General features: G+C 44.4%; 1 protein-coding gene across 1 annotated transcript; it reads left to right on the top strand.

The window, feature by feature from the left end:
* The first annotated feature begins 4,796 nt into the window (after window positions 1-4,796).
* DHRS7 (dehydrogenase/reductase 7) lies at window positions 4,797-25,521 on the top strand. Its single transcript, XM_055801197.1, has 7 exons — window positions 4,797-5,009; window positions 9,899-10,051; window positions 16,012-16,118; window positions 17,049-17,288; window positions 22,733-22,855; window positions 24,340-24,555; window positions 25,309-25,521. Exons 1-7 carry the CDS (start codon window positions 4,883-4,885, stop codon window positions 25,342-25,344), a joined length of 1,002 nt encoding a protein of 333 aa, XP_055657172.1. The 5' UTR covers window positions 4,797-4,882; the 3' UTR covers window positions 25,345-25,521.
* The last annotated feature ends 493 nt before the right edge of the window (window positions 25,522-26,014 follow it).

The following is a 26,014-nucleotide window of genomic DNA, read 5'->3' as shown; positions in this document are numbered from 1 at the left end:
AGGCCCCCTTGTGAATATTCAAAGAGGAAGCACTTCACCCTTAAATATACGAAAATTTACTCGCTTTATAGAATCATAGAATCACAGAGTAGTGTGGGTTGGAAGAGACCTTGAAGATCATCCAGTTCCAACCCACTGCCATGGGCAGGAACACCTTCCACCAGACCACATTGCTCAGAGCCCCATCCAGTCTGTCCTTGAATGCTTCCAGGGATGGGGCATCCACAGCTTCTTTGGGCAACCTGTGCCAGTGACTCGCCACCCTGACATTAAAAAAGTTCTTCTTTATACCCAAACTAAAGCTACCCACTTTCAGTTTAAAACCATTGCCCCTTGTCCTGTCACTACAGGCCCTGGTAAAAAGTCTGTCTTCATGTTTCTTATAAGCCCCCTTTGTATATTAAAAAGCCACAGTAAGGTCTCCCCAGCACCTCCTCTTCTCCAGGCTGAGCAACTCTCTCAGTCTGTCTTCACAGGAGAGGTGCATCAGCCCTCTGATCACCTTCATGGCCCTTCTCTGAACTGCTCTGACAGGTCCATGCCTTTTTTGTGCTGAAGCCCCACAGCTGGACACAGTACTTCAGGTGGGATCTCACCAGAGCAGAGGGGCAGAATGTGGCCTGCAAGTGCACGTTGCCAGCTCATGTCCAATTTTTCAGCCGCCAGTATCCCCAAGTCTTTCTCCGCAGGGCAGCTCTCCATCAGTTCATCCCCCAGTTCCACCTGTGCCATGGCACTTTTGCATAAGGTCTTCTCCCCCCACACCTCTGCCCTGGTAAGGCCACATCTGGAGTACTGTGTCCAAATCTGGGCTCCCCAGACAGAGAACTACTGGAGAGGTTCCAGCTGAGGGCTATGAAGATGATGAGGGCACTGGAGCATCTCCCTTCTGAGGAAAGGCTGAGAGAGCTGGGGCTGCTTGGCCTGGAGAAGAGAAGACTGAGAGGGGACCTTAGCGCTGTATGCAAACACCTGAAGGGCTGGTGCCAAGAGGACGGGGCCGGGCTCTTTCAGCGGTGCCCAGCGACAGGACAAGGGGCAACGGGCACAAACTGCAACACAGGAAGTTCCACCTGAATATGAGGAAGAACTTCTTTACCTTGAGGGTGACCGAGTGCTGGCACAGGCTGCCCAGAGAGGCTGTGGGGTCTCCTCTGGAGACATTCAAAACCCAACTGGACACGGCTCTGTGCAACTTGCTCTAGGAGAACCTCCTTTAGCAGTGAGTTGGACTAGGTGATCTCCAGAGGTTCCTTCCAACCCTGACCATTCTGGGATTCTCAGTTCTGCACAACTGGAGAAAAAAGATAAATATTTAGAAACAGCAAGCTAGTCAAACATTCATTTCTGGCTTATTGCTTTGGAGACAGAAGGCAGCTTATCTTGTTTTTATTTACATTAAGTGTGTCAATATAATTTGTATAACTCTTAAGAATAAAGCATATTATCATGTTATGTGCTGCATTTAATAGATCTGTTATCTGCTGCCACAAAGTCAACATGGGGAACCTCAGCAAGCCCCGTGGCAGGGTGTGGAGCAAGGCTATGACCTCCCATATTGGTAACTGTTTCTGATTTTGTTTTCACAGCCTTGTACTTCAGCTTTACACTGGCTCTTGCATGTGTAAGATGCAGTTAAGTACTTTATATAGATACCAGCATGTGTTTACTGAACTCCAAAGTGCTGTCTGCATCAGTCACAGAACAAAGTGCAACAGAACTGTCATTCATTCTGTTGATGTTCAGGTTGACTTTGGTTGTCTTTTAAAAACTGTTAGCAGATTACTGCTACAGTAATCTGGCCATTAGGCCTCTTCAGAAAGTGAAAATTAGCTTCTCGTGGAAACAAAGTTCAGGCATTAGAAGGGGAAATATTTTTTGTTTTCCTTGGGAATTCAGATGTCAGTCCAAGGGCTTTGTTGTGATGTGATCCTTTAAGAGATGTTTCACTTTGCTTTGGTGCTTTGTCAAACAGCGCTCCTCTAAGTAGCTGCTGGCTCTGAAGCAACAAAAAGTGTATGTTACTGTCAACGCTCAAAGTTGTACCTCCAGCAAGGAAGGTCAGAGCATTGCTGGCCATAAAGGTTAGACTGGAAGTGGCAACCCTGGACTCCCATCAATCTTTTGCTGACTGCTTTGGGGTTGAGAAGAAATCACAGTCTGGCAGGATTTGCATGATTTACAGCAACCATATGTAAAAGCTGCAGCCTGTGGTAGCCTCAGTGCTTTTTAGCTGGGGGGGATCTCAAAATAAATATTTTTAATAGACTTGGGTGTGTATAACTAAGAGAATTCCTGACGTATATTTATCTGTCATTCTGATAATATTAATGAGATGAGCATATTTACTTTTTGTAAGTTGGAAAACAGCAAGAATGGATATTAGCTTGTAAAGGACCTTGTAACTTTTTCCAGTGCTCTCCTTCCCATAGTCAGTCTGACACTGAGCATGCCTTCATGCACTGAGCAGGCACTTCAAGCCTGTCTTTGTAATCTTGGGGACAGGCAGTAACATCCCCACTGATGGCGACTGTGCAGGTGTACAAATGCACAAGAACCCTGTAAATGAACCTTTTTTTTTCAACAGGATACATCTATTTTACTTGGTGTTATTGTAAAAGAAGGGTTGTTCTACATTGGTCCCACCTCACTCCTCCTTGTGCGAGTCGTGGCAATACCAGCGTTGACTACAGCTTATACAGATACATCTTGTCCATGCCCCATGCCCAGCGTTTGGATGTAACAGACAGGGATAAAAGCAGGATGCGGAAAAGGGGACAGTTCCTTCCGCAATCAGGATACAGTGGGTGATGCACCTTATACAAGTCACAAGCAAGTGCAAACGTTTGATTTCCTACTGCATATAGTCCAGGTCACCCCAACTGTAAAGGTATCCTCCCTCCCCACAGGGAATGCTGCAGCCTGGAAAGCTGCCCCACTACACTTCTTTTTGAAACCAGTGGCAAATTCAAAACTCTATTTCCCTAGGTTCTTCAATCCATAAGTTTCCCAGATTGTTTTGATTCATCAACTGATCCTTTGTTTGAGGGTCACCTTGGTCTCACCAGGTGGGGAAGTCACAACCCAATGATTGGGTCCAGCCACCAGTCCTTTTATCCAACTAATGTCCATCCTTTTTCTCTCCTTGGCACTGCAACTTCAGTGGTCAGTAGAACCTGGAAAGGACCCTCTCACTGAGGGGTTAATGAATGTTCTTTCCAAATTTTGACCACTACCCAGTCTCCCAAATTTATTTTGTGGATTTTAAAATCCAATGGTGTGAATTGTGATATCAGCCCCTTTCCCCTCAAGTTTTCCAGACAATTCGCTATGCCTTCAATATATTTGCAAATTTCTAAACTTTCTCCTTCATAACTGGCCATCTCTTACTGTGAGGTCAGGAAGGGAAGCCCAAACATCATTTTGTAAGGGGAGACCCCTAAATCAGTTTGGTTGCGTTCTGACCCTCAACAAGGCCAAGGGTAAACATTTCATCCAAGACAGCGGTGTCTCCACCATTAATTTAGTGAGTGCTGCTTTTAATGGCTGGTTCATTCTCTCTACTCATCCTGAACTTTGAGGATGCCATGGGGTGTGCAGTTCCCACTTGATGCCTAAGGCCTGAGTCACGTGTAATATTACCTGGGAAGTAACGTGTCTTCTCCCATCTGAATCAATTCCTTGTATTATCCTGTATCTAGGAACTATTTGTTCTAATAAAACCTTTGATATTGCATTTGCAGTGGCCCTTACACTTGGAACCACTTCCACCCAAAGGGTTAAATGGTCCACTGTCACCAATACCTCCACCTCTGGACTTGGGGAAGCACAGTAAAATCTACTTGGATACTTTGAAAGGGTCATAATGCCAAACTTCTTCCCCGTGTTGGGGTTCTCCTCATGGTCTTCTTATTGAAGTTCTGGCAGAGTACGCATCCTTCGATTATTTGTTTGGCTATCATGAAAACACCTATACACCCAAAATGTCTTAGAAAGTGATCACATAAGGCTTGAGTTCCCACCGAGTTGGTTGGTGTACCTTATCATTTCCCGCGTTATTTCTTTGTTTAATATCTGTCTTCCATTGGGAAGAAACCACTTTCCGCAGGCGTCCTTCACTCCCGCAATTTTTATCAACTCCTTTTCTTCCTCCTGTCTGAACCCTGGGATTCGGGTGAGTTGGGGAGGTTCTGGGTCACGCATGCAACAAAACCCGCCGCTGCCTGCAGCATGAGGGGTGCGGGGTGTCTGTGCCAAGGCCCGGGGGTGGCTGCAGCGGGGCTGGGAGCCGCCGGCCCGCTTCGGCGGGGAGAGGGAGTTTTTGGTGTCTCCAAGGGACGGCCATGAGGCTCTTCTCGGGAAGATGGGCGACAGTGTGCGATCTCTCACCGCCACAGCCAAACCGCCCTGGCCACCCCCCAGCGCCGAGGTGGCGCAGCGGCCCAAGCGGTTTACCGGCAGGGGAAGGCGGCGCAGCCCGCTGCCCTCGGGGGCACCTGCCGGCGGGAAAACAGACGAGGGCCCTGCTCCCAGCAACGCCCTTCGCCCCCGGCACAAGCGCGGCCTCTCCCCTACAAACCCGGCGCCTATCGCCGCAGCCTTGACTGCGCCGGCCGCCGCCGCCAGGCTCCCGCCGGGGCCGCCTCGGGGCCGGGAGCGGGCCAGGCCGCGGCGGGGCCAACGGGGCGGGGCCAGCGGTGCGGAGCGGGGCCGCCCGCCCCTGCCCGGCGGGGAGAAGGGGTGGAAGGGGAGGCGAGAGGCCGGGAGGAGCCGGCGCTGGGCTGCTGCGGGCCGGCACCGGCTGCAGGCAGCGGGGGCGGCTCCTGCCTCGCCGCGGCCCTGATAAAGGGGCGCCGCGGTGGGCGGGCGGCGGTAGGCGGCCATGGCGTGGGGCTGCGAGCTCTGCCTGGCGCTGGCGGCCGGAGCCCTCCTGGCCCTGCTGTTCCGCTGGCTGCGGGCCGACGGCGACCTCACGCTGCTGTGGGCCGAGTGGCGGGGGAAGAAGCCAGGTAAAGGCGCCCGCCAGCCACCGCCGAGTGCCGGGAGGGGGGCGGCGGGGCCCGGGGCGGGGCGCGGTGCCGCCGGGGGCGGGCTTGGTGCGCTCGGTGCGGGGAAGGGGGATGGCGGGGAGCGGGCGAGGCCCCGGGGTCGGGGCTGGCGGCGCTTCAGCTCGGTGGAACCAACCCTCGGCAGCTGCCCGACGGGCTTATCCATAAAAACAACCCCGAAGCCACAATCTTCCAGCCCTCGCCCAGCAGGCGCCAATGAAGTAGCTCGCTAAAAGCAGCTCCGCAGCGGTGGCGAGCTCTGGCAGGCCTGTGGCGACGGCTGGCGCGTTTGGCCGCAAAACGGTTGTTCTGCCCAGCTCCTGGGTGGGCAGCCGTGCGGGCAGCCGCCCGCGGTGGGTGCCTGGCCGGGGGGCGGCGGGTGGCAGGCAGGGTGGCCACGGAGCAGGGTGCTCGGCGGGGTGGCCGTGAAGGGGGATGCTCGCCGCTTGTGGCTGCGATGAGTTGCTTCGTAGTTTGTTTGCTGTCCCGTTTCAGTTTGTTCTGGCATCCTCAAGCAGATCTCAGCATCACGGTGGTGCTGGAAGTGTTTAACAATGAAGCAGATGTATCTTAGTGTATGGATTAAGTGGGTTTCCTCGCGTAAGAATTGTGCCCTCTAAGGCATAAGGGAACAACAGCACCACACGGTTGCTGTCTGGCTTTACACCACTGTTCTGTAAGGCGCCGCTTTTGACACCTGTGGATACAAAAGTTGAATAATAAAATGCCATCAGAGATTTTCAGTTCTTGCTGCTGTTGATCTTTATAACCAGACTGTGATTATGCCTGCTTCTGGATAAAGATCTTTAGAAATCATAGGTTTATTTGCTTAATAGGGGCTTTTGAAAAGAAAAGCCTCAAGTTCCTGAATATCCCCTCCCAGCTTAGCCAGCAGTTGCCATCTGGGGCTGCTGTGAGCTGCTGGGTGCAGGTGGCTCAGGTGAAAGCAGGGAGCTGGTGCCATCGGTGACCACGCAACAGCCTTTTCTTGCACCTGGCTGGTTGGCGGCAGAAGCTGAACTGAAAGAAGATGGGATGAGGGACACTACAGGCTGTCCCATGTGGGAAATGAAACTGGGTGTTGGGTTGAGATAGGACCGCATGGAATGAAGGTGGAGTAAGGGTTTGGACTTGAGACCATGTTTTGGTAAGGGATGGTGGTGCAGGTGAAGGTCAGCATTCGGAAAGGCTTGAGAGAAAAGTAGGACAACTTCTTGAGACCTCTCTGTCTTTTGCTTTCAGTAGAAGCTTACTGCAAAAGTGCTAGTCCATGGGATGGGCAGAACAGAAAAGCACATAAAAGTAATAAAGCTCTAATAAACATTAAATTTAGACCTGTGTGAGTGATCTTCTGTAACTCTTTGGATATGCAGCCCAAAGTTTTATAGGAACTCCATCAGGTAGTTGCCTTAGTGTAAGAAAACTACAGAAAAGCTTTGTGTGTGGACTTTGCAAAGATCACGGAAAGACTCTAGGGCAGAGAAACAAGCTAAATCTCAACTAATACAAACGGAATTGAAGCTTTGTCTCAAGGGATCTGTGTGCAATGCACATCAAGATGTAAGAGCTCTCAGTTGGACATTGAATGTAGCCTTCAGTCTTGTTGGAAGCCTGGAAACCTTCTAACTAGTCTCTAAAGGTTCCCATGTAAAGAGCAATGTAGTAATTTTCTGATGTAGTTGTTCCAACATGTAATCTAAGAAGAATCAGGTACAATTTTGTCAACATAAGCTTCTTTACTCTGCAAAGAGGTGAGCTGTGTTTTGTGTCCCCCCTGCAGCCGCGCGCCCCCCCCCCCATCTCCCAGCCTTAGCGTTTGTATTAAATGCTATAGTTTGAGCTACATATTTTAGTTAAGTGGCATTCTGCTAATTGTTTAGCCATATACATGTGGAATGGTGGTGCCACAGTGCTGATCCTAACCGTTCAGGTAGGAAAATGGAAGGGACAAACACTAGAAAAGATGCTTCTTTAAATATGTTCTTCCTTTTCTCTTCCTCGTCCCCATATTGTGCACATAATGTGGCATGCCTTGGTAAGTGATGCGTGAATCCCATGGAAAAAACCCTTGATTTTACTTAAAGCTGTTACTAGAGCTGTCACTCTTGCAGTCATACCCTGTTATCGCCTTCTACAACAGTATTATGGATGTCGAAGTTTTTGGAGGTAAAAATACCAGAAAGCAGAGTGATCTCATTTGTTTCTTGTGCTGTAAACTATAATTATGTAGAAAGGCCTTAATGGAGGGAAGACCACTTCCATTTCAATGATTCAGTTCTATAGGGAGAATTTACTTTCGGATTTTGGCATTGGCAGGTGCTGGATTGTCTCCCATCTTCTAAGTATTTGTGTGGTCAGGAGACAAGGGTTACTGGGTGCTGGATGACTTTCCTTATGTGCTGTGTTTCACTAGCTGAACAGCAGTCACTCCAAATGGTGTGACTTTCACAGGCAGATTAATACTATCAAGCTAAGGCGGACCCTTTCACATATGAAAGCCTACTTTTAAGCTGGGGGTAATGGTATAATTCTTTAGGGCTGTGAGGAGGATGTTCTGCTTTAAACCTCCTCGCCCCAGATTTTTTTCATGAATGAAATGACATGGCAACCTTGTGCTATAGGAGCTATAAAATACTGGAAAAAACCCCGTGAATAGAGCTACAAAAGCACTTCTTGAGTTACTTGCAGTACTACTCTGTTCAACCTCTCATTTGTTATGCCTTGTAATACAGTAGTTAATGGTTAATAATAGTATAATCTGCTTTTATTCTTTAACTTTTAAACTTTTATTTCCAGTAAGAACAGGACACTTATTCTGGAGCAAGCCAGTGGTTTGATACTTGTTCTACAAGGGCATTTGAGCTAGGTCTGCCATTATGTTAACTCCCAGTAGCTCAGTGCTTGGTAACTATCAGCACTGGGAAATCAGTGGAAAACTTTCCTTATCTCAGTTAATTATTCTGTCCACAGAACAAGATCCCGAATAATTTCAGTGAAGCTGCCTAAGACAGGTTGGGGACAGGAAACTTACGTAGCAGTAGGAAGCGGATTTGTTTTCAGTAGCAAGAGGAGATGAGTGTGGTAAGCAGGGTTGAAAGTATGTCCATGTGTTGTTTTGTTCATGTAGTATTTGTCTACATTGGTTTTCTGCCAAACAAACAAACAAAAGATAAGTCCCCATGTTTCTTGTGGTTAATTTAATGAATTGGTAATATATTGGAATAAAACTGTAGGAAAAGAGTGTGAATGAACTTTATGTATAGCAGCCATTTGGTATAACTATTAATTCAGTGGTTACTCCTACAACTTCAGCAACACCTCTTTCCACCTCCAAAGTTCATACCCTTAGAATACATCTGTCCTTTGGAAAGTGACTGTTTTGCTGTTATTGTTTTAAAAAGTGAACAGAAAAACCCAGACAACCCCAAACCACCAAAGCTTGGTTTTATGAGGGATTTTTCTTTGGCTAAAATACAGTCAGCTTAAAACCAAAACAAGTAATACTCACTGCCAGTGCCACAAACTCAAGCTGAGCTCTGATCATCAGTCTTGAGTATCTGCTCATGAAGGGTAGAAGGTTTTGGTACTAATCTCTTCATGGGATTTATGTTAAGACTCTGAAAGTGAAATTTGAAACAGTGTGGTGTAGAGAGAACCAGGAACTGGGTACGGAAGTAAGCAGGAAGTACTAGCAGTCCCAGCCACTGGCTGCAGTGGAAAAGAAGTACTTTTTCTAAATTAAATGAGTGGCTAAGTTTCAGTGAGCTGAAAAATGCTGTTCTGGCTTTTTTCAAAATAGAACTGACTTTAAGTCTCAGGAGCTGCATTTGACTCTGCTGTTTGGATTATATCACGCAATCTTCCTTGTTTGGCCAGGCATTGTTGGAATACTCTTTCTGTGCAAAATTGAGAAATAGGGAAAATCTGACTCAAGTACTCAAGAGCACTGCTGACAGGAGCTCCTCCTTCTAAGACTAATCTTGAAGAACATGTGCAAGTGTTAGGTAATGGCACGTTCTGGAAGGTGCTCTGATATTAGTGTTAATTTGTTCTTAAATCATGTTCTAGAATTAAATTGGTGATTTTCAGCCATCTGTTGTATTTGACGATTTTGGATACGTGCCTGGAAAACTAAGCCTTTTCCCAGTACCCAGGTGTATTACGGAGTGAGGATGATTGCAAACAAGGGGGAACAGGCATATAAGCAGAGGAGTAAAAGTAGTAGGATGCTCTTATTTTTACTACAGGTTGAAAAAGTGTGCCTGGGCAGGAACTATGAGTACACGGGAAATTCACACGTAAGCTTATACCTTTGGAACTCTTTGTACTGGACTCTGGCCAATGCAGGAATTAACCTGCAGCAGATGATACAAAACAAAGTAGATGAACACGTGTTTGGTTTGCTGTGATTAGCTTTCTTCAGAGAATGTTATTCTGTTGGTAGTTACTTAGGAACATTTTTGAGGTAGGACATTATTGGGAAAGGTTTACTTAGGCTTTTGTTTGCATTTGCAATACAGTAGCTGTTTCCTGTCACTTCCAAGAAGTCTCCCTTTTCCTCTGAAGCTGTCTTTGATGAGGTTAGTGGAAATGCTGTGTGAGGGATGGCTTGCAGAAATGCAATCAGATTTCTTCCATCAGGTAGATAATCAGTGTTTATTCAGATTAGCCTTGGAACAAAGTTCAAGTGGCAACAGAACAGCTATGAACAGTTTCACAACTGTGTGTGACCAAAAAATAAAGAAGTCAGGATTTTGTAACAGCCGCCCCAAATGAGCATATTTCTTAAAAACAGTATCAGATTGTACCCCTGCAGTGACTTTGAACTGCTGTCTTGATTCTTTTGATAGAAAATGAACTACGTGGCAAGGTTGTCTGGGTGACAGGAGCTTCAAGTGGAATTGGAGAAGAATTGGCTTACCAGCTATCAAAGATAGGAGCCTTGCTTGCCATCTCTGCAAGAAGAGAGGATGAGCTCGAAAGAGTGAAAAAGAAATGCCTTGGTAAGTATAACTTACTGCTTCATGTGAGCAGCTCCACTCTTACCGTGATGGAGCTGCCACAGATGTACTGACCCATATATCACAGGAATAAATTTCATGATGAAAGTAAACTTTACACATAACTTCACTGTACATTTGCAGCTGGTATTTTCTTTTCATGAGTGAGAAGCCTTTGTATAGACTTGCCTTATGAGTTCTTTCATTAGCCAATATTACCTAACAATCTCATTATCAATTGCAAGTGGTCTTGTAAGATACTAGGTTAAGAGGACTAAATACTGTGGGGAATGGAGGAAACGGTCTGATGGGTATCATCCTATTGAGAACCAAACCATGTAGCTGCATGCTACTAAGAAGTCTTTTTCTTCAGGTTTGTCCATGTTACAGGCAGACTCTTAACTCCTTTTCCAAAGAAGAAATTCAGTTATTAGAAACATTCACAAAAAGTTGTTGTGAGCAGGTACAAGAAAGAGGATCTCCTATATGTAGATCAAGAGGAACAAATGTGAAGTGGAACGTATAACTATTCCAGTTCTTTCATATGCCTGCTGAGTCAATGGTCTGGCTTCATTCCTCCTGTTTCTCTCTTTCCCTCCTGTTTTCTGGCTTGACAGTGAGAGGGGTAGGCAGTGAATTCACGCTGATAAATAGAGGTTTTGAACATGGTTAACATTATGTCTCTTTCAGACCATTTATCCTCCATAGCTCAGTATGCAGTATTTAATACTGAGTATGTTATCACACTGACAGTTCATTCCTAGTAATGTTGATAGAATGTCCACAGTCCACTTGGAATGTGTGCTAGTGGATAATGAAATGTTTATCTTGGGTTAGCACCTAAACGTTTCTAGAAATCTAAGTCATAGCAGGGTACTCTAAAAGTCTGTCAAGGAGCTTTCAAAAATTCACAACTCCTTAGTTCAATTTTCTGATGCTTCAAAAAAGTGGTCACTCAAATAGTTGTCTTCCAAAAGAAGCAAGGGGCGTAAGACAGTGTGGTTAAGTGGTAATCATGGCAAAATTCCAGTGCTATATGACGCAATGTTTAGCGGTCAGTAGAAGTATGGGACTACATTTGCGTCTGTGGCTGGCTGTTGTTATTGCAAAACTGCTAACACCAAACGGGCTGGCAGGAGCCATAATCCTGGATATGCATTTTCAGGCAACACTTGTATGAGAATGCAGTGTGCTAAGGAATATTCAGAAACATTATTTCAATTGATGTGAACCAAGAGCACAGATTTATCTAGGATGATTTCTGCCTCTGCCAGCTTCAAGTGACCCTGTAAATGTTTTAGCTGTTGTATATGCTAGCTTCAAAGTCTTACGTAGCCATGTGTTCTGCAAGTATATGCTGCTGAACTTTAGCTGTAGGTCAGATTAGTAGGAAGACTGGAAACTCTTCAGTAACGTAGTTACTCCATATTCTCTATAGCCAGCCTGTAAGTAGTGGAAGACAGTAATTGGGCCCACTTCCCGTCTTATCCTTCTCAAGGATGTGTAAAGCCAGCTTCCACCCCTTTCCTTGATTATTATGTGTGCTAGCCCCTCTGACCATCTTAGTGGCTCTAAGATACGCTATCTCCAATTCATCTGTATTTATCTGAACTAAGGGGGTCCAAAACTGGACACAGTACTCTAGATTCAGTCTTAGAATCCTGTGTAGAGGCACTTAAAAATCACTTCCCTCAGTCTGCTCTTGCTAGCACAGCCCGTTAGCATTTGCAATTGCCAGAGCTAATTTCTGACTTAGATGCAACTTGCTGTGGTCCTTCCGTCAGGACCTCAGGTCTTGTTTGGAGAGCTGATGCACAGCCATATGGGCGTTGGCCTGCAGTACTGCATAGCATTATCCTATCCCAGGTGTGAAATTTTGCATTTGACTTTATTGAGCTTAATGAGGTTTGTCAGGCTGTTCTTACTGCTTGTTAAGATGCCTCTGAATGACAGTCCTAACCTCCAACATAGCAACTGCTCCTCTGAACTTGATGTTAACTGAAAATTTGCTGAAAGCCTGTGTTTTGTCCCATCATCTGAGTCATTAATGAAAACATTAAAAGATACTGGTCATGGAGGGATACCACATAGAACTGACCACCAGTTAGACTGTGAAAGGTTGGTTGCTATTCTTTGGGCCTGGTGATCCAGCCTGTTTTTCACGTGCATTATAATTCACTCATGTAGACCCCTCATATTTCCCCAATATATCTTCAAGGATGCTATGGAAGACAGCATAGAAAGCTACACAGTCAAGGTAAGCAACATCCACTGCTCTCCCCTTGTCCACAGAGCCAGTCATCTCATCACAAAAAACAGTTAAGTTGGTCAGGCAGTATATGCTGAATCTATGCTGGCTTTTCCCAGTCACCTTCAGGTATTTGGAAATTGCTTTCAGGAGGAATTGCCACATAATTTTCCCAAGGACTGCGGTTAGGCTGTGTGACATTTGGTTTTCTCCAGTCACAGGGAAGCTACTCCACTGAGCGAGTGCCTTCTAAAGATGAGTGACATAGGTCAAACTCTTATAAATCTTGATGTATGTGTTGCCCTGCTTATATGTGGAGTTTGTCCCTAACTTGGTCTTCCTCTGACACTGGTAGTATTTCTTTCCCGCAGAGTCTAGCCTCAGGCTTGTGGGAGACCTGAGAGGAGATCTCGCCAGTGAAGACTAATGCAAAGACTAAGGCAATGAATACCTCATGTTCTTCTGTGCCCTTCGTCACTTCCTTGCCATCCCTATTCAGCAGTGAGCTTCCTGTTGTTGGTGCTGTACCTACAAAGTCCTTGTTGCCTTTCACATTCCTCACCAGCTTCAACTCTGAGTCTTGATCTTCCTGATTCCGTCCTTGTGTGCTTGGGCAGTGTGGGACCATGTGCTTCCTGGGTGGCTTCTCCCTGCTTCCACCTGCATGTTTTCTTTTTGCAATTGAGTTCAGGAGTATTCTGTAAAATTTGAGTAGTGTGGAACGTGTTAACATTGAGCTGCAACATATGACATCAGCTTGAATTTTGCTGTTTTATATGGCATAAGTGGACTAATAGGCTTTAACATGCCCGCTGTAGATGCTCTACACAGCAGCCACTTAACTAGATAATTTGCATATTTATGTCAGAAGCAAGCATGTGTATCTTATTTAAAGTTTACAGACACCACCCTGTGATACGTGCTTATGCATTCTACACTGCTTAAAAGCTGAAGGGGAGAGAGAGAGAGAGAAGGAAAGTACTGTAAAAGCTATGGCAATACCTGATGAGTCATGCATATGACAACTCAACACTTCATTGCACTTCTGCAGGAGGGAGAGAAAACAACCTGTGTAACTTGGTTCCTGCAAGTGGCTTCTGTATTTCCCCCAGCCACTCTCTGCAATGTAAGCTGAATTTCACTACTAATGTTGGAGGCTGTTTTCTCTCAAAAGTCCTGAAAAGAAAAAGGAGTAAGTGGGGGAATGTTTCTTTTTTTTTTTTTTTTTTTTTGACAAAGCTCAAATACGATTTAAATATGGATAGGCCAAATGAATGACAATCTATAAGTTCTAGTACTATACAGTAATTGACATTAGAATGGATCTTAGGAGGTCATGTTGTTCAGCCTCTGCTAAAAGCTCATGTCTTGTTAAAGAGCATTATACAGGATAGAAATAAGAGGTAGAAGGAAGCGCTGAAGAGATGGAAAATAAAGGTTCTGTGCCGAGTATTAGTGTTTATTGTATTGGGAGAAACTGCTATCTTGGATTAACATGTATTGAAAAAGAGTTGTTGATCTGAAAACCTCTAGGGAATCCTGGAGGCAAGAGGTATACGCTTGATGTTGTAACAAAATATTATTTTAAGTCAGTATCAGTTATGCAGCTGTCTTTTCAAAACACAAGTTGGCTTTGGGTGGTTGTAACCGTGTTTCAGTTAAAAAGTAATTAGAACTTAACCCTCAACAGGGAAGAGGCAGCCCATGATTGCTTGAGAGGAAAATGTCAGTCAGAAGACTGGCTGCTTGGTGGTTGGGCAGTTTGATCCCAACCAGAAGCAGTGTTGTGTAAAGCTGCTATGTAAGGAGGCTTTAAAGGACCTCCGGGAAAACTGTGCACTAGAAGTGTACGGGTTCACAGCTGGTGAAAGTGGCCTTTGTTCAGTGTAGGCTGAGCTTTGAGTGTGAAGTTTCAGATGCATCTGAAAGCTGGTGGCCATGTGTACTTTGCAGCTGGAGACACTTCACTAAAGGATGTCAACTACCATAAGTTAGCGTTCGCGTAAGGCGATGAACTCTAAACAAAGGTCTCCCACTTTGGAAGAAGTGGGTTATCATAATTGTTGCCTTAGAGACATTGGTTTGGTAATAGGCAGAAAAGGAAGTGGAACATTAGGGGTCATTATTAATATTATTAATAGTAATAATTAGGAGAATATCATACTGGCTTGAACTGGGACTTATACGTGCCTTCAACACTTGCACAGTTCTGGTCATCTGCCACAAAAACAATGGGATGAGTAGGTGGTAGAAGCTCACCCTGGAAAAGAAGTGAGGAAACTGATAGAGATGTACGGTCTGAGTACTTTTGGGGGTGGAAATCAGGCTGGGCTACGGATTGCTCCAAAACAAAAACTAGGCTTCTGGTTTGGTATTTCCTGAAGTCAAAAGTTTCTTACGTGATATAGAAGAGCACTTCCTTCTATATCAGCAGTCTGTGTCTCTTCCTCTGCTTTTTTTCTTTCCCCACTATATCGCTTTTGGGGCTGGGTTGATGGTGTGGTCTTGTTAATCCATGGCAGAAACACTCCACTGTGCAAATCTGCTTGAGGGAGCACGATGTAGAGGTGTGGCTCTGTAAACATAGTTTAAACTACATGGATTTTATTGCTGTGTTTCTGGAAGAAATGGAGGGGAAAACGCGTGTGAAGGGGTTGGAGTGAGCAATAAATGAAAATACTGGCAGCTTTAAACCAGACAGATGCGTTTATTTTAATCAGTAGCCTAAATACTAACAATTTTTGAACAGAGGCAACTTAGGGATTTTAGTCTCCTCCTTATTTGTACATCACTGTAAAGACAAGTTTAACCTTACCTGTATATGCAAGAAGTAGTAATTAAAAAATCAGATGCTTAGGCCTGCTAAAGAGGGCAGATGGTTAAAGGGGAGCAGGTACACTAGCTGTGGCTAGGAATCAATTTAGAAACAAAAATAGCACTATCAAACTAAGTAAAGAAAATCATGTTATATGTGGTTAAAAAAAGTGAGAAGATTAACATTGAAGATTGTATTTTTTGTGAGTCATCTGTTCCAAAACCCCAAGGTAACAAATTGCTGCTGAAGAGATATGTTTTATGGAAAAGGTCAGTTGTTCTGAAGTGACAGTGGTAGAAACACTCAACATGGAGGCTTGAACTTGATGACAGCGGACTTTTATTTCAGGAGATGGATATATTAAAAGCTGTCAAACAAAAACCTTCTCTTTCTACCTCCTCCAATAATCTTACCATCTCTAGACTTTGCCTCATAGCTACTTATGTATGTATGTTGTGGTTTGGGTCTAAATTGTACTAGTCCTGGTGTCGGGAATAAACATGCTTGACTAGTTAACATGTAAGCAAAGTTATGCTGCCAGTACGCTGTGCTTCTGAATGGCTTAGTGGGAAATTTTCAGTTGCACGTTACTCCCAGATTTTGCAATTTATTTGGAGATTTGAGTAGTCTATATTGTGCTACACAAGCCTGTTCAAAAAAGTCAAGCTTTTCACAAGCAAAACCATAATGATGAGAAAAGAAAGACTTGGTAGGAACAGATTAAAAATGGATTACATGTGGAAATTAAAATGAAAAGAAACCAGGGATTTTATTTCCAACTTAGTGTTATGGTTTCTTGGTGTCTTTCTAATGAAAATGTGGTGTAAAGCACATTAAATTTCCCACAATTGTTATGTTTGTAATCTTATTGGTTCCCGTTGACTTTACGGTTAATTTTAGAGATTAGCGACTTGAGTGAAAGAGAGATCCACGTTCTGCGTCTTGACTTGACTGACAGAAGCTCTCATGAAGCTGCAACCAACCGTGTAATTCAGCATTTTGGCAAGGTAAGGTGTGCTTCTGGGGTTAAACTTTTTCTTCTTTATCTCCTATACTTGTATTTCACTTTTATTCTATTGTATGGTAAATTCACTAGTGTCTACATCTTTCTTAAGTTTCAGTGTTTGCAGAGATGCAGCAATGAACAGATAACCACTGGTCATCTGGTCATTACCAAGAACTAAAAACTCACTTGCTTGATGTCGCTGAATTTCTGGACCAACTGGAGCAATCCTCAGCTGTATATTTAGGGCTTAAAATTGCATGTGAAAGTCAGAACCTTTATTTGGTAGTTTCAGCAATGTGTGTAATTTGGGTTCAGAACCATGTGGACCAAAACTGAACATCTGGCACAATTGTTTACGTTGTTTGGTGCATAGTTTTCTTGATTGCTAGTCCAGAGTATGGAGTTAAGAAAATAGCAGTCAGACCTGATCAATATTAAATACAACATGCAAAACTTCAAACTAGGCCTTTAATCCACTGATACTTTGATTTTTGCAGTGAAATTACTGGCACCATATTTTTTTTCTTCTGTTCTTTACTGTAGTTAGTTTCTGGGTTTGGACAAAACATATTTTCCGAGATCACCTTGCAGGACCTGAGTGTTAGGTGTTACTTGCTACAGTGCAGCAAGTTTAAAACGTGTTGTGTGGAAAGCAACTTTCCAGCTGCCAGGGTTCCTGTACTAGGAGTTTACCTTGTTTGGCATCAAACGCTGTATTCCTGTTCGGTTGACTCGGTTCAAAATTTGCCAGCCTGCTGTTCGAAGGGGGGGCTGGTGGGGGGAGAGCACTGCTGACACTTGTGCAGCAGCTTGTGCATGGCAGAGGTGACACCAGAAGGAAGAGAACAGTCACTTAACAACTGCCTGAGGAAGCACCTTTTAGTGGTAAAGGAAATGTGTTCTATTAATCTATCATTGTATTTTCCCCGAGATTGATGTTTTGATCAACAATGGTGGACGCTCCCAACGCTCCTTGTTTGTGGATACAAACCTGGATGTCTACGAAGCCATAATGGGACTTAACTACCTAGGTACAATCTCGTTAACAAAACATGTGCTGAATCACATGATCCAAAGGAAAAAAGGAAAAATTGTTACTGTGAGCAGTGTGATGGGTATCATGGGAGCTCCTCTTGCTTCTGGGTACTGTGCCAGCAAGCATGCTCTGCAGGTAAGTTACATTTCTGAGGTTAATTAAACCCTGTGTAATAGACCAGCATCAGTTAGTGCTGTAGCAGAGGACTATTCTCTGCAGAAAATGCAAGTATTGCTTGAAATTGCACACAGCATATGTAACTCCCTCAGGTGTTGAAAGTCCTTTAAAACTAATTTGCTCTGAAATGCAAAGTATCTCAGCTTCCAGTGTAGATTTATTTTCCTGACCAAAATTGAAATGCTGTCCTAGTTGGGCCTAATGGCCGTGTAGTTAAATTCCAATGTGAAACACAAGACCTTTGCCTCTGGCCTTCAGATGAAGGAATACCTAAATCAGAGGATTATGCTTTTGCATACAGAAGCCCTAATATTCTCATCTTAATGCATTTAGGGAGGAACAGTCACTGGTGAGAGTTTTAGGCCTACAGGAAATCTTTAGGACAGTGAGTGGTAAAGCAGACTACTAAGAGAAATGAGAATTCCTGACGTAGCTGGGAACATCTGAATGCATCTTCCCAGCAGTTCTGAATGGTGCTGTGGTGTGAAGAACTGGCAGCTCATACTGTCTTAGAAGCTATTTTCTGCATAAACACTCAACTTTCAGTATTGCTTGGAAAAAGTTTTTGAAAGTAGTTGCACTTGCATAAAAAACCATAGAAGAAGAGCTCAGAGAAGTAGCGGGGAGAAAAAAAACCTGCCTGTATCATTGAGGAATCATTTGTTTAACTGGTAAATTTGTTTAGACATATTTGTCTTTCACCAGTGTTTGACTTCCTGCTAATGTACTCTTTGATCTCGGTAAAATAAACTTCAGCTGTGCTCAGTGATGGTTTAAAAAAACTGGCACCTTCTTATTCTCTGCTGGATTTAAACATATAAACAGAGTAACTCTGCTTAAGCTATGGGATCAGTATTTTTTTGACAATTTGGCTAACAATAACAAAAATGTAACAAGTGGCTGACACAGCAAGCCACTAGACACTTGAAAGAATGAAGATGTAGAAGACAGTGACCGACCTCTGCTAATAAAAAGTTTTCAGTTAGTGACAGGGAGAGTGCTCTTCACTTGAGTGGCAGCGATGAAATTGCCCATTAGAGGCCCCCTCTTGGTTTAAGTCTACTAGGTTCAAATTAGAAGAATTCAAGGAGCAGAAGCATGAATTCCCTTTATGCTCCTTCATTAAGTGTTCTTTCAGTTGAATTATCTTTTGGGTGTGGTGCAGTTGGTCAAAGCATGGCTAATTAGTTGCAGAGCACGAGGAACTCCTCTTGCTTTAAAAATGCTTGGAACGTTAAAATCAAGAACATGGGCGAAGCTTTAAAGAGATAGTTTACTAAAAATTCGGGATTAATTAAAATAAGCAAACTGAACTGCTTATATCTTTGTTAGCTTATACCTCTGCTCAATAACCAGGCCAGGCTCCAAACCACCTTTCTTGTTTCTTTGACAGTAATTCTGCAAATACTAATTGCAGGTGTTTAAAACATGATTTGCAATATAGATTTCAAAAAGACTGTCTGAGAGTGTCTTTATCAGCCTGGAGTTATGGCTAGGTGTGGGCATGAAAATCCCAAAAAGCTAGAAAAGCTTTTTTTGAAATATCAAACTTTACCAGTACAGTTCAGGTAAAGGAAGTCTGTAGGAATGGCATTCTTCTTCAGGTAGCCCATCTCTGATGATGACCAAGAAGAAATGGCTATAGAGAGGGTAAGGGGGGAAATAATACGAAGTATAAAGTGATACTTTTCCTGTTGTGTTTTCCCAGCATGTGTCAACCTGTATTCTAAGGTCTTCTTGAAATGAAGATTGCATTTTGGTCACCAGCTAGTACATATGTGAGCCTGTCTGACATGAATTCGTTTATTAAGGTTTTGGGTTTTTTTAATTCATGCCTTGGAGTCTACCACAGCTGACAAAGTTAATGCTGCCATCTTAATCATGCCCTTTTTCAAAAAGTCCCTCCTTTTGTTTGGGGGTTTGGGTTTTTTTCTTTTTTAAATTTCTTTTAAATGGCAGTTGGAGGAGGAAGGAAGGAAGGAATTCTGTTAAGAATTAAGATTTGTTCTTGAAACAATCACGCTTTGATTCATGCCAACTGGAATTCTTCATAACAATGTTATGAGAGTACCCTTTATCTCAGTTCCGAGTGCTGTAAGTCCACAGGAGTCTGCATCTGACTGATGCAGTTCCTCTCCTATCGTGCTGATGCTCATGACGATCATGTGCCATTTATCTAGTTGCAGTTCACATAATTGGTGGCATGTGGAGTGGATCAGAAATGGTGGCAGATCTGATCTGAAAAAAGAAAATGTTCCTTAATCAAGAATTTGTCTAACAAACATATGGACTGTACTGAGCAGCAACCACTACTCTCTGTATAGTTACTGGTCATTAGGGCAATTTCTAAATGTTTCTGGCCTAGCAGAAGTCAGTTCAGCTTCACTTTCTTCAGCATCTGCTAGGATTTGGGCACTAAGCTGGAAAGGCCCAGAGATGGCTTCAAGCAGTTCCTGTTCCACGTACCCTGTGTCTGTATGTTAGTCTGGCTTCAGTCTGGGCTTGGTGGCAACACTCAGATGCTGCCTTTTGCACTTGAGTTCCTTTACTGCTCCTAAAACTGGGCCTGCCCCTTGCCTGAATTTGGAAAAAGAGAGCACTTTCTTTTCTTTCTTAGGAATTTTAAGCTTCTTTTCTGGGATGAAGTGGAGGAATCCCATACCAGCTATCTTTGGATATCTAAGATAAGTGCTGGAATTAGAGAAGCCTTATTATATACTGTGGGTAGAGCCTCCAGAGGAGAGGGCATGTAAGATTCTGGCTCTTCTCAGCATGAATGAGCTAGGATGTCAGCTGAGCGAGTGCTTCGGCCATCCTGTGTTGCTGGTGGAGATTGTACTTCCTGGATGGTGTAGAAACTTGGAATTGCAGCCCAAGGGAAGGAGGGGGCACACAAACCCCTTGAAATGGAGGGGGTAACAGAACAGCTACAGAGAAGAAACGGGACCATGCCGTGATCTCTAGCTATGTGCGTTTTGTGTTTACAGGCTGTGCAAGCCTCTAATGAAATAGTGCTGACTTTGACGGTGCTACTCAAGCAGCACTCTGAGAAAAGCCTCAGCAGCCCTGTGCTCAGCTGCTGTGTGGACAGGATCTCCCAAAGATAACGTAACATCACTGGACCAACGCTCAGCTTTTGGTGTCTTGCAGCTTGCTCGGGTCAGCCAGGCTCCCTTTGTGAGAGCTGGAGAAAAGCAGCAATCTGAGCGTGCCAGAGCCAGTGTCCTCTGCAGGAAGGTGTCTGAAATCACCTCCAGAGCCTGCTACTGCTGCGTGCCTTTGTATGGCTGCTCAGGACTGTGGGCAGGTGCCTATTCTTAGGTAGAATTTGGATCCCAGTAGCCTCCCAGCATTTGAGCAGGCGTAGGTGCTTTGTTACAAGTGACCGAGCAATGTTTCTGGCTTCCTTTTTATCAAAGCATTCCCAGACACACACATACCCCCTTCCACCTCCTCAGCTTCTGGAAGTACACCTCCTTCAGCCAAAATGGGAGTCAATTCTGTTCCTCAGCATCCCAAATCAACAGGGAGTGATGAGGGAGTGTAGGCTGGCAGAGCTCTTGCTTAGTCCTGCTCATGTAGTTCAGCGTTGACGAAATAACTGAGGGTTGCCCAGAGGAGGGAAGGTAGCTGCGTGGGCTGCTGTTCAGGCTGTGTCCTGGAGAGTCTGGGCTTCCCGCTGTGGTGAGCAGGATGCAAAGTACTCATGTGAACAAGCAGCAGTAGCATGTCTTGCCCTCACCCGAGCAGCCATGCTCATGACACACGCTGCTGCTTCTTACCGTTGGGGTCTGGTGTCTTTTTACTTGTTACTTTTTCCTCAGCTGGACCGATGGCACATCTTTTGTGACAGGACTGCACAGCTTGGGGGTTATGGCGCTTCTCTGAGATAAGTGGGCTCAGGACCCCTCAGGGAAAGAAGGGGATGTGGGGAGTGCAGGTCGGGGCTGTCGTGTTAGCCTGGAGGGGTAGGTAAAGCACAGCTGTATTGGTGCCACATCTGGTGTGCGCTGGGGTGGAGGAGGCTCCTCCTGGGGCAGGAGGCAATCCAGGGGAGGTCCTGGGCTTTTAATCTAGGACAGCCAGGTGGCTGGCAGATCTGAGGTGCTTCCCCATGTGTCCAGAAGCAGACTTCTAGGCATGTAAGTGTCTTTAATGTTACAGCTTAGCCCTCAAGAAGTTACACATCTCCAGGCTTTGATAACATGCTGTGAAGATCTGGTACTAGATATGGGGCCTGCAGGTACTTGGGACTTTAAATACATGGTTAGTGTTTTTGCAGAACCTAACTGCAAAGTGTATATGGGAAATTAGAGCCCATGTTCTTGGTCATAGGTGTGCAACTTGTGCCGGTGCGCAACTCATTGCCTGGCTTTAGTGGATTGCCCCAGCCAACTGCCTCTGTGTCACGCCAGGACATCTGACTGGTTTTAGCCCTGTGTTGCAATTTAGTGAAGGGCTCTGGGTCAGCCGAGCCCTCTTCCCAAGCTGATGGGAGCACGAATGATAAACTTGCTGCAGTTGGAGAAGTTTACTAGCCTGTGCTTGCTCTCTCTCTGTTGTGACACAACATGATGTGTTAGAATAAATACAAGGAACTGTTATCAACCAGGTCAAAGACAAGACATGATGTGGTATTTGCTAAATCATGGCTCTACAGTGTTTGACCAGCAACTTCAGTAGGAAGCACCTTCCTGCACTGGTCATGTTCCCCCTAATAGTTGCTGTCTAAGTGTGAATGGCTACAGAGGTTAAGAAAACTTTATCCTGTTCACTTAAAAGAAATACTTCCAGCTTTTGATAATTGTAGTTTAACTTAGATACATGGCTAGCATATTGCTGAGCCAAAATATGATTTATATCGATGTGGATGCAAATTTCAAATTCTGCAGTGAATTCAGTGGTGCAGAATTACCCCCCTAAAATCTCAGGGTGCACCTTTGACTTAATATGCTGAAAAGCTTTCCTCCTCCTCTTACATAAAACCAGTGCCACTTACTCAAAAGAAACAACTTTAAGTCTTTAATCTTGCCACAAAGAGCAAAAGATAATTTCCATTATATTGCAGTTCTTACGATTGGTGGCACTTCCACCACCAAAACAGTGAGGCTCGTCCTCAACACAGGGCCAGCAGAGTCCGGCTGTACTTTAGAGGAACTATTATGTATTTGAGAAGTCAAGGCTAGATTCCTCAGTGATTTACATAGCAATGTCTATAATTGCAGATAAAATTTTAAATTAGCCACTGAGTGTGAAAAGTCAAAGAAAGTAGTAGGAATTGCTTTTAGTGGAATACAGTTGCCTTCACAGCGTAGAACTAGTATAAAAACGTGTGGTCAGTTCAATCTTGGTACATGCAGAAACATGGTGAAGGAAGATTACATTACAGTCTCTTCTTCTAGGGATTTTTTAATTCTCTTCGGACTGAGCTGACTGACTACCCCGAGATAAGTATTATCAACATATGCCCAGGGCCTGTACAGTCTAAGATTATACAAAATGTCTTTACGGAGGATCTTGCAAAGGTAAGGACTCAATTCTGTGGTGATTAAATCCAACTTTTGTAGCAGGACCAGTGATCCTTTTGTGGTTTTCTTTTCTTTTTCCCTGCTTAGCCAGCGCTAACCTTGCCTTCTTAGCAAGAAATGCGTTAATTGGTGCAGAACTATGTATAAGCTTGTAATTCTTTGTGGTATCAATTGAGTCCATATTAAATGAAAATATAAAGCTAGAATTGTTATGCCTCCTCTCTTCAAACACATACAATTCAAGTCTAGTAAAATATACTGTATAGCCATTCTGCCACAGTTTCTGGGGAAAAGCCAGGATTTTCTGGACGGTTCTGCGTGCAGTATACTATCCTTTCTGCACAGGTAGCTTTTTGTTTGTGCTAGTCACGATGTCCCGTTTGGTTGATGCTGTTATTGGCAAAGCTGCTATATTTAGCTGATACAAGGCATGCATTCTTCTCCTGTTAGTGATTGTTCAAGGAGAAAAGCAAAACTTTTTAATAAAGGCTGTCTAACAAAGTAGCTGGCAGAATTTGCTGCTGTGATACATTAAAACATCATCTGTCCTAAATTCAGTCAATTCAAAGCTTAGGATAATCCACCAGTGAGGGGAGCAGGGGGGAGGAATATCTCCCATCATTGAATCAAGTTCTGAAAGGATTTTTGGCTTGCAAAACTTCATACTTCTGTGAAAGATGTACTTTCCGAGCAATCTCAAAAGCTTGCAAAACAAATTCCTCAGATTTCAGCGTGGCAGAAGACCTAGGAGGAAGACCTAATCTAGGCCAAATTGCTTTTGCACTGGAAAACAGAAAAACAGATTGTTAGAGCAGCCTCTTATTGCTGGAATGAAATGTAAATCAATTCACAGGGCTGTGGCTTACGGTCACTGTCACTAAGTGATACCTGTGGACAAGATTTCAAGTAAGACACCCCGGCACTGAAGCAGCCGGTTACTTTTCTCTTGCTTGAGATGACTGCCCATGGAGCAGGGCTGGTAGGAATATTTAAGTTAATGGGGAATGTGGCTTCATCTATTAACTTGGTTACTGTGTAACTTGTAGCATACAAGGGGGTAGGCACCCGGGAGCAGGAAAGTTCCCATTTCTCAGAGCCCTCAGCTGCAGAATGGGTGACCTGTTAATGACAGCTCCATTTCACAATAAATTAGAAGCCATGCTGCAGCAGGACAGTTTGGAGATCCATGTTTTTTTTTAACCTTTGACCCATCAATCAAGGCATTACCTGAAAAGGTGCTTTATTTAAAAGCACGTGTGCTACAGCAAGGTGGTTGGTGTTCCCAAGCTGAAAACTAGAGGCTAGTGAGCCATGGGTTCCCCAGCCCCAGGCTCTGCTGTACCGGCTGGATTATTCTACTGGTACACAATGGAGAAACTGGTGGGGCTACATCAGCTACACTGAGCCTGGCCCTTTCTCTCCCTTGTTGCACACAAACAGAGATCCAGTTCCAATCCCTCCTCACTCTCTCTCCCCTCCAGTCCATAGAGAACAGCGGTGATCAGTCCCACAAGATGCCAACTGACCGGTGTGTCCGGCTCACCCTGGTGAGCACAGCCAACGACCTGAAGGAGGCCTGGATCAGTGACAACCCCTACCTGGCCGTTTGCTACCTCTGGCAGTATGCGCCCACGTGGGCTTGGTGGCTGATGAACAGAATGGGCAAGAGGAGGATACAGAACTTTAAGAGCGGAGTGGTAAGTTTATTCCTCTCTTCTCTGCTTGCTTTCTTTTTTTACTCTGCTGACAGACTCTTTAGCCACGGGAATGTAGGGATTGCATTTTGGATCCGGTTCTTGTTTTCCTCTTCACTTCCTAGCAGCTGGTGGCAGGCCAGGCTCCAGTGCTGCATGCCTGGTAGTCTAGAATTACTGCAGTGTGGTCACAGCACAGTGAAATCAGCACATCTTGCAGTGCCAAAGGTCTTGCCTCTGATCTTCATCACATGGGCTACAACTTGAGAACTCGCCATTAATGCAGAGCTGAGTTATAAGTCACTAGCATAAATGATTTAATGCAACTTGGAATTAAGACTGTTGAAAACATCTCCCTTGGTTGTGTCTAGTTTTTAGATCAGGCACGTAATCTGAGCACCCCCCAGAAGCACATTAAACCATACTGCTGCCGGTCAGGGCTCCTCACTCATATTTACGTCCCTGAAGACAGATCTGTACTGCAGTGTTCTGTTCTTGCAATATTACTCAGTAGATGATATTTATTCTGTGTTTCTGTTGAACTTGCTACAAAAAAGCATGTTAAAAGTACTCCAAAACCAGGAAATGCACAAAGCAAAAATAAAGATGGCACACGCAGCTTAAAACTTTCTCCTTCTGCACTGCAACTACCCACTGCCGCAAGCTCTTTCAGGTGAAATAACACTGTGGGTGAAGGACTTAAATCCAGCAGGAAGCAGTACACTAAATCAGTATTTCCCCTCTCTCTCTCTCCAGGATGCTGATGCCTCTTATTCAAGAAAGAAGAAGTAAGGATGAGTACCTACAAAATCCTGCTGTTCTCGTGCTAAGGCTAAGAAACCTTTTGTTTGCAGTCATGCAATATGGAAAAGCTTTTTTTCCTCTGTTTTATCTTTGTTATCATTTACCTTGACAAACCTATCAAGGCGTATACACGCTTGACTCAATAAAAATCTCTTTCTAAACATACCTGTTTGATGTCAAACTCCCATAGGCTGAATTTTTACGCTTACAAGAACGGAGACAGAAAAGGCCAGGCAGTATTACTTTGTTTTTCTACTGCTATGACATTGGCAAGTACTAGGTGAGCAGGGCAGAAATTATATACCCCCAGGATCCTCTTTCTCTCACTTCTGTTCCTAATGGATATTGAGCAAAAAAACCCCCCACAAGCAGAAGCTTGTGGTATGAAAGGTGAGGATGTACGGTCTGTGTGTGAGGTGTTCCTTTGGGAAAAGGAGAGGGTGTTTCATCTTTGCTGTACAAGTGGTCTGAGAACAAAATGTATATTTAGGGCTAAATCCCTTAATGTTGTGCCAGAAGTGAATTATTTCATCTCTAGGTCTCCTAGCAGCACCGCGGTGTCCTTTGTCTTCTGGTGGCTCTGTAAAGGCTGAGGATTGGGCAGTGTACAGAGCAGCAGCGGGGTGGTGTTTGTGCTCACATATTTTGCTTGCCTTGC

Source organism: Falco peregrinus, chromosome 1, assembly GCF_023634155.1.
Source record: "Falco peregrinus isolate bFalPer1 chromosome 1, bFalPer1.pri, whole genome shotgun sequence".
NCBI lineage: Eukaryota > Metazoa > Chordata > Aves > Falconiformes > Falconidae > Falco > Falco peregrinus.
This window is presented reverse-complemented; position numbering and strand designations above follow the sequence as displayed.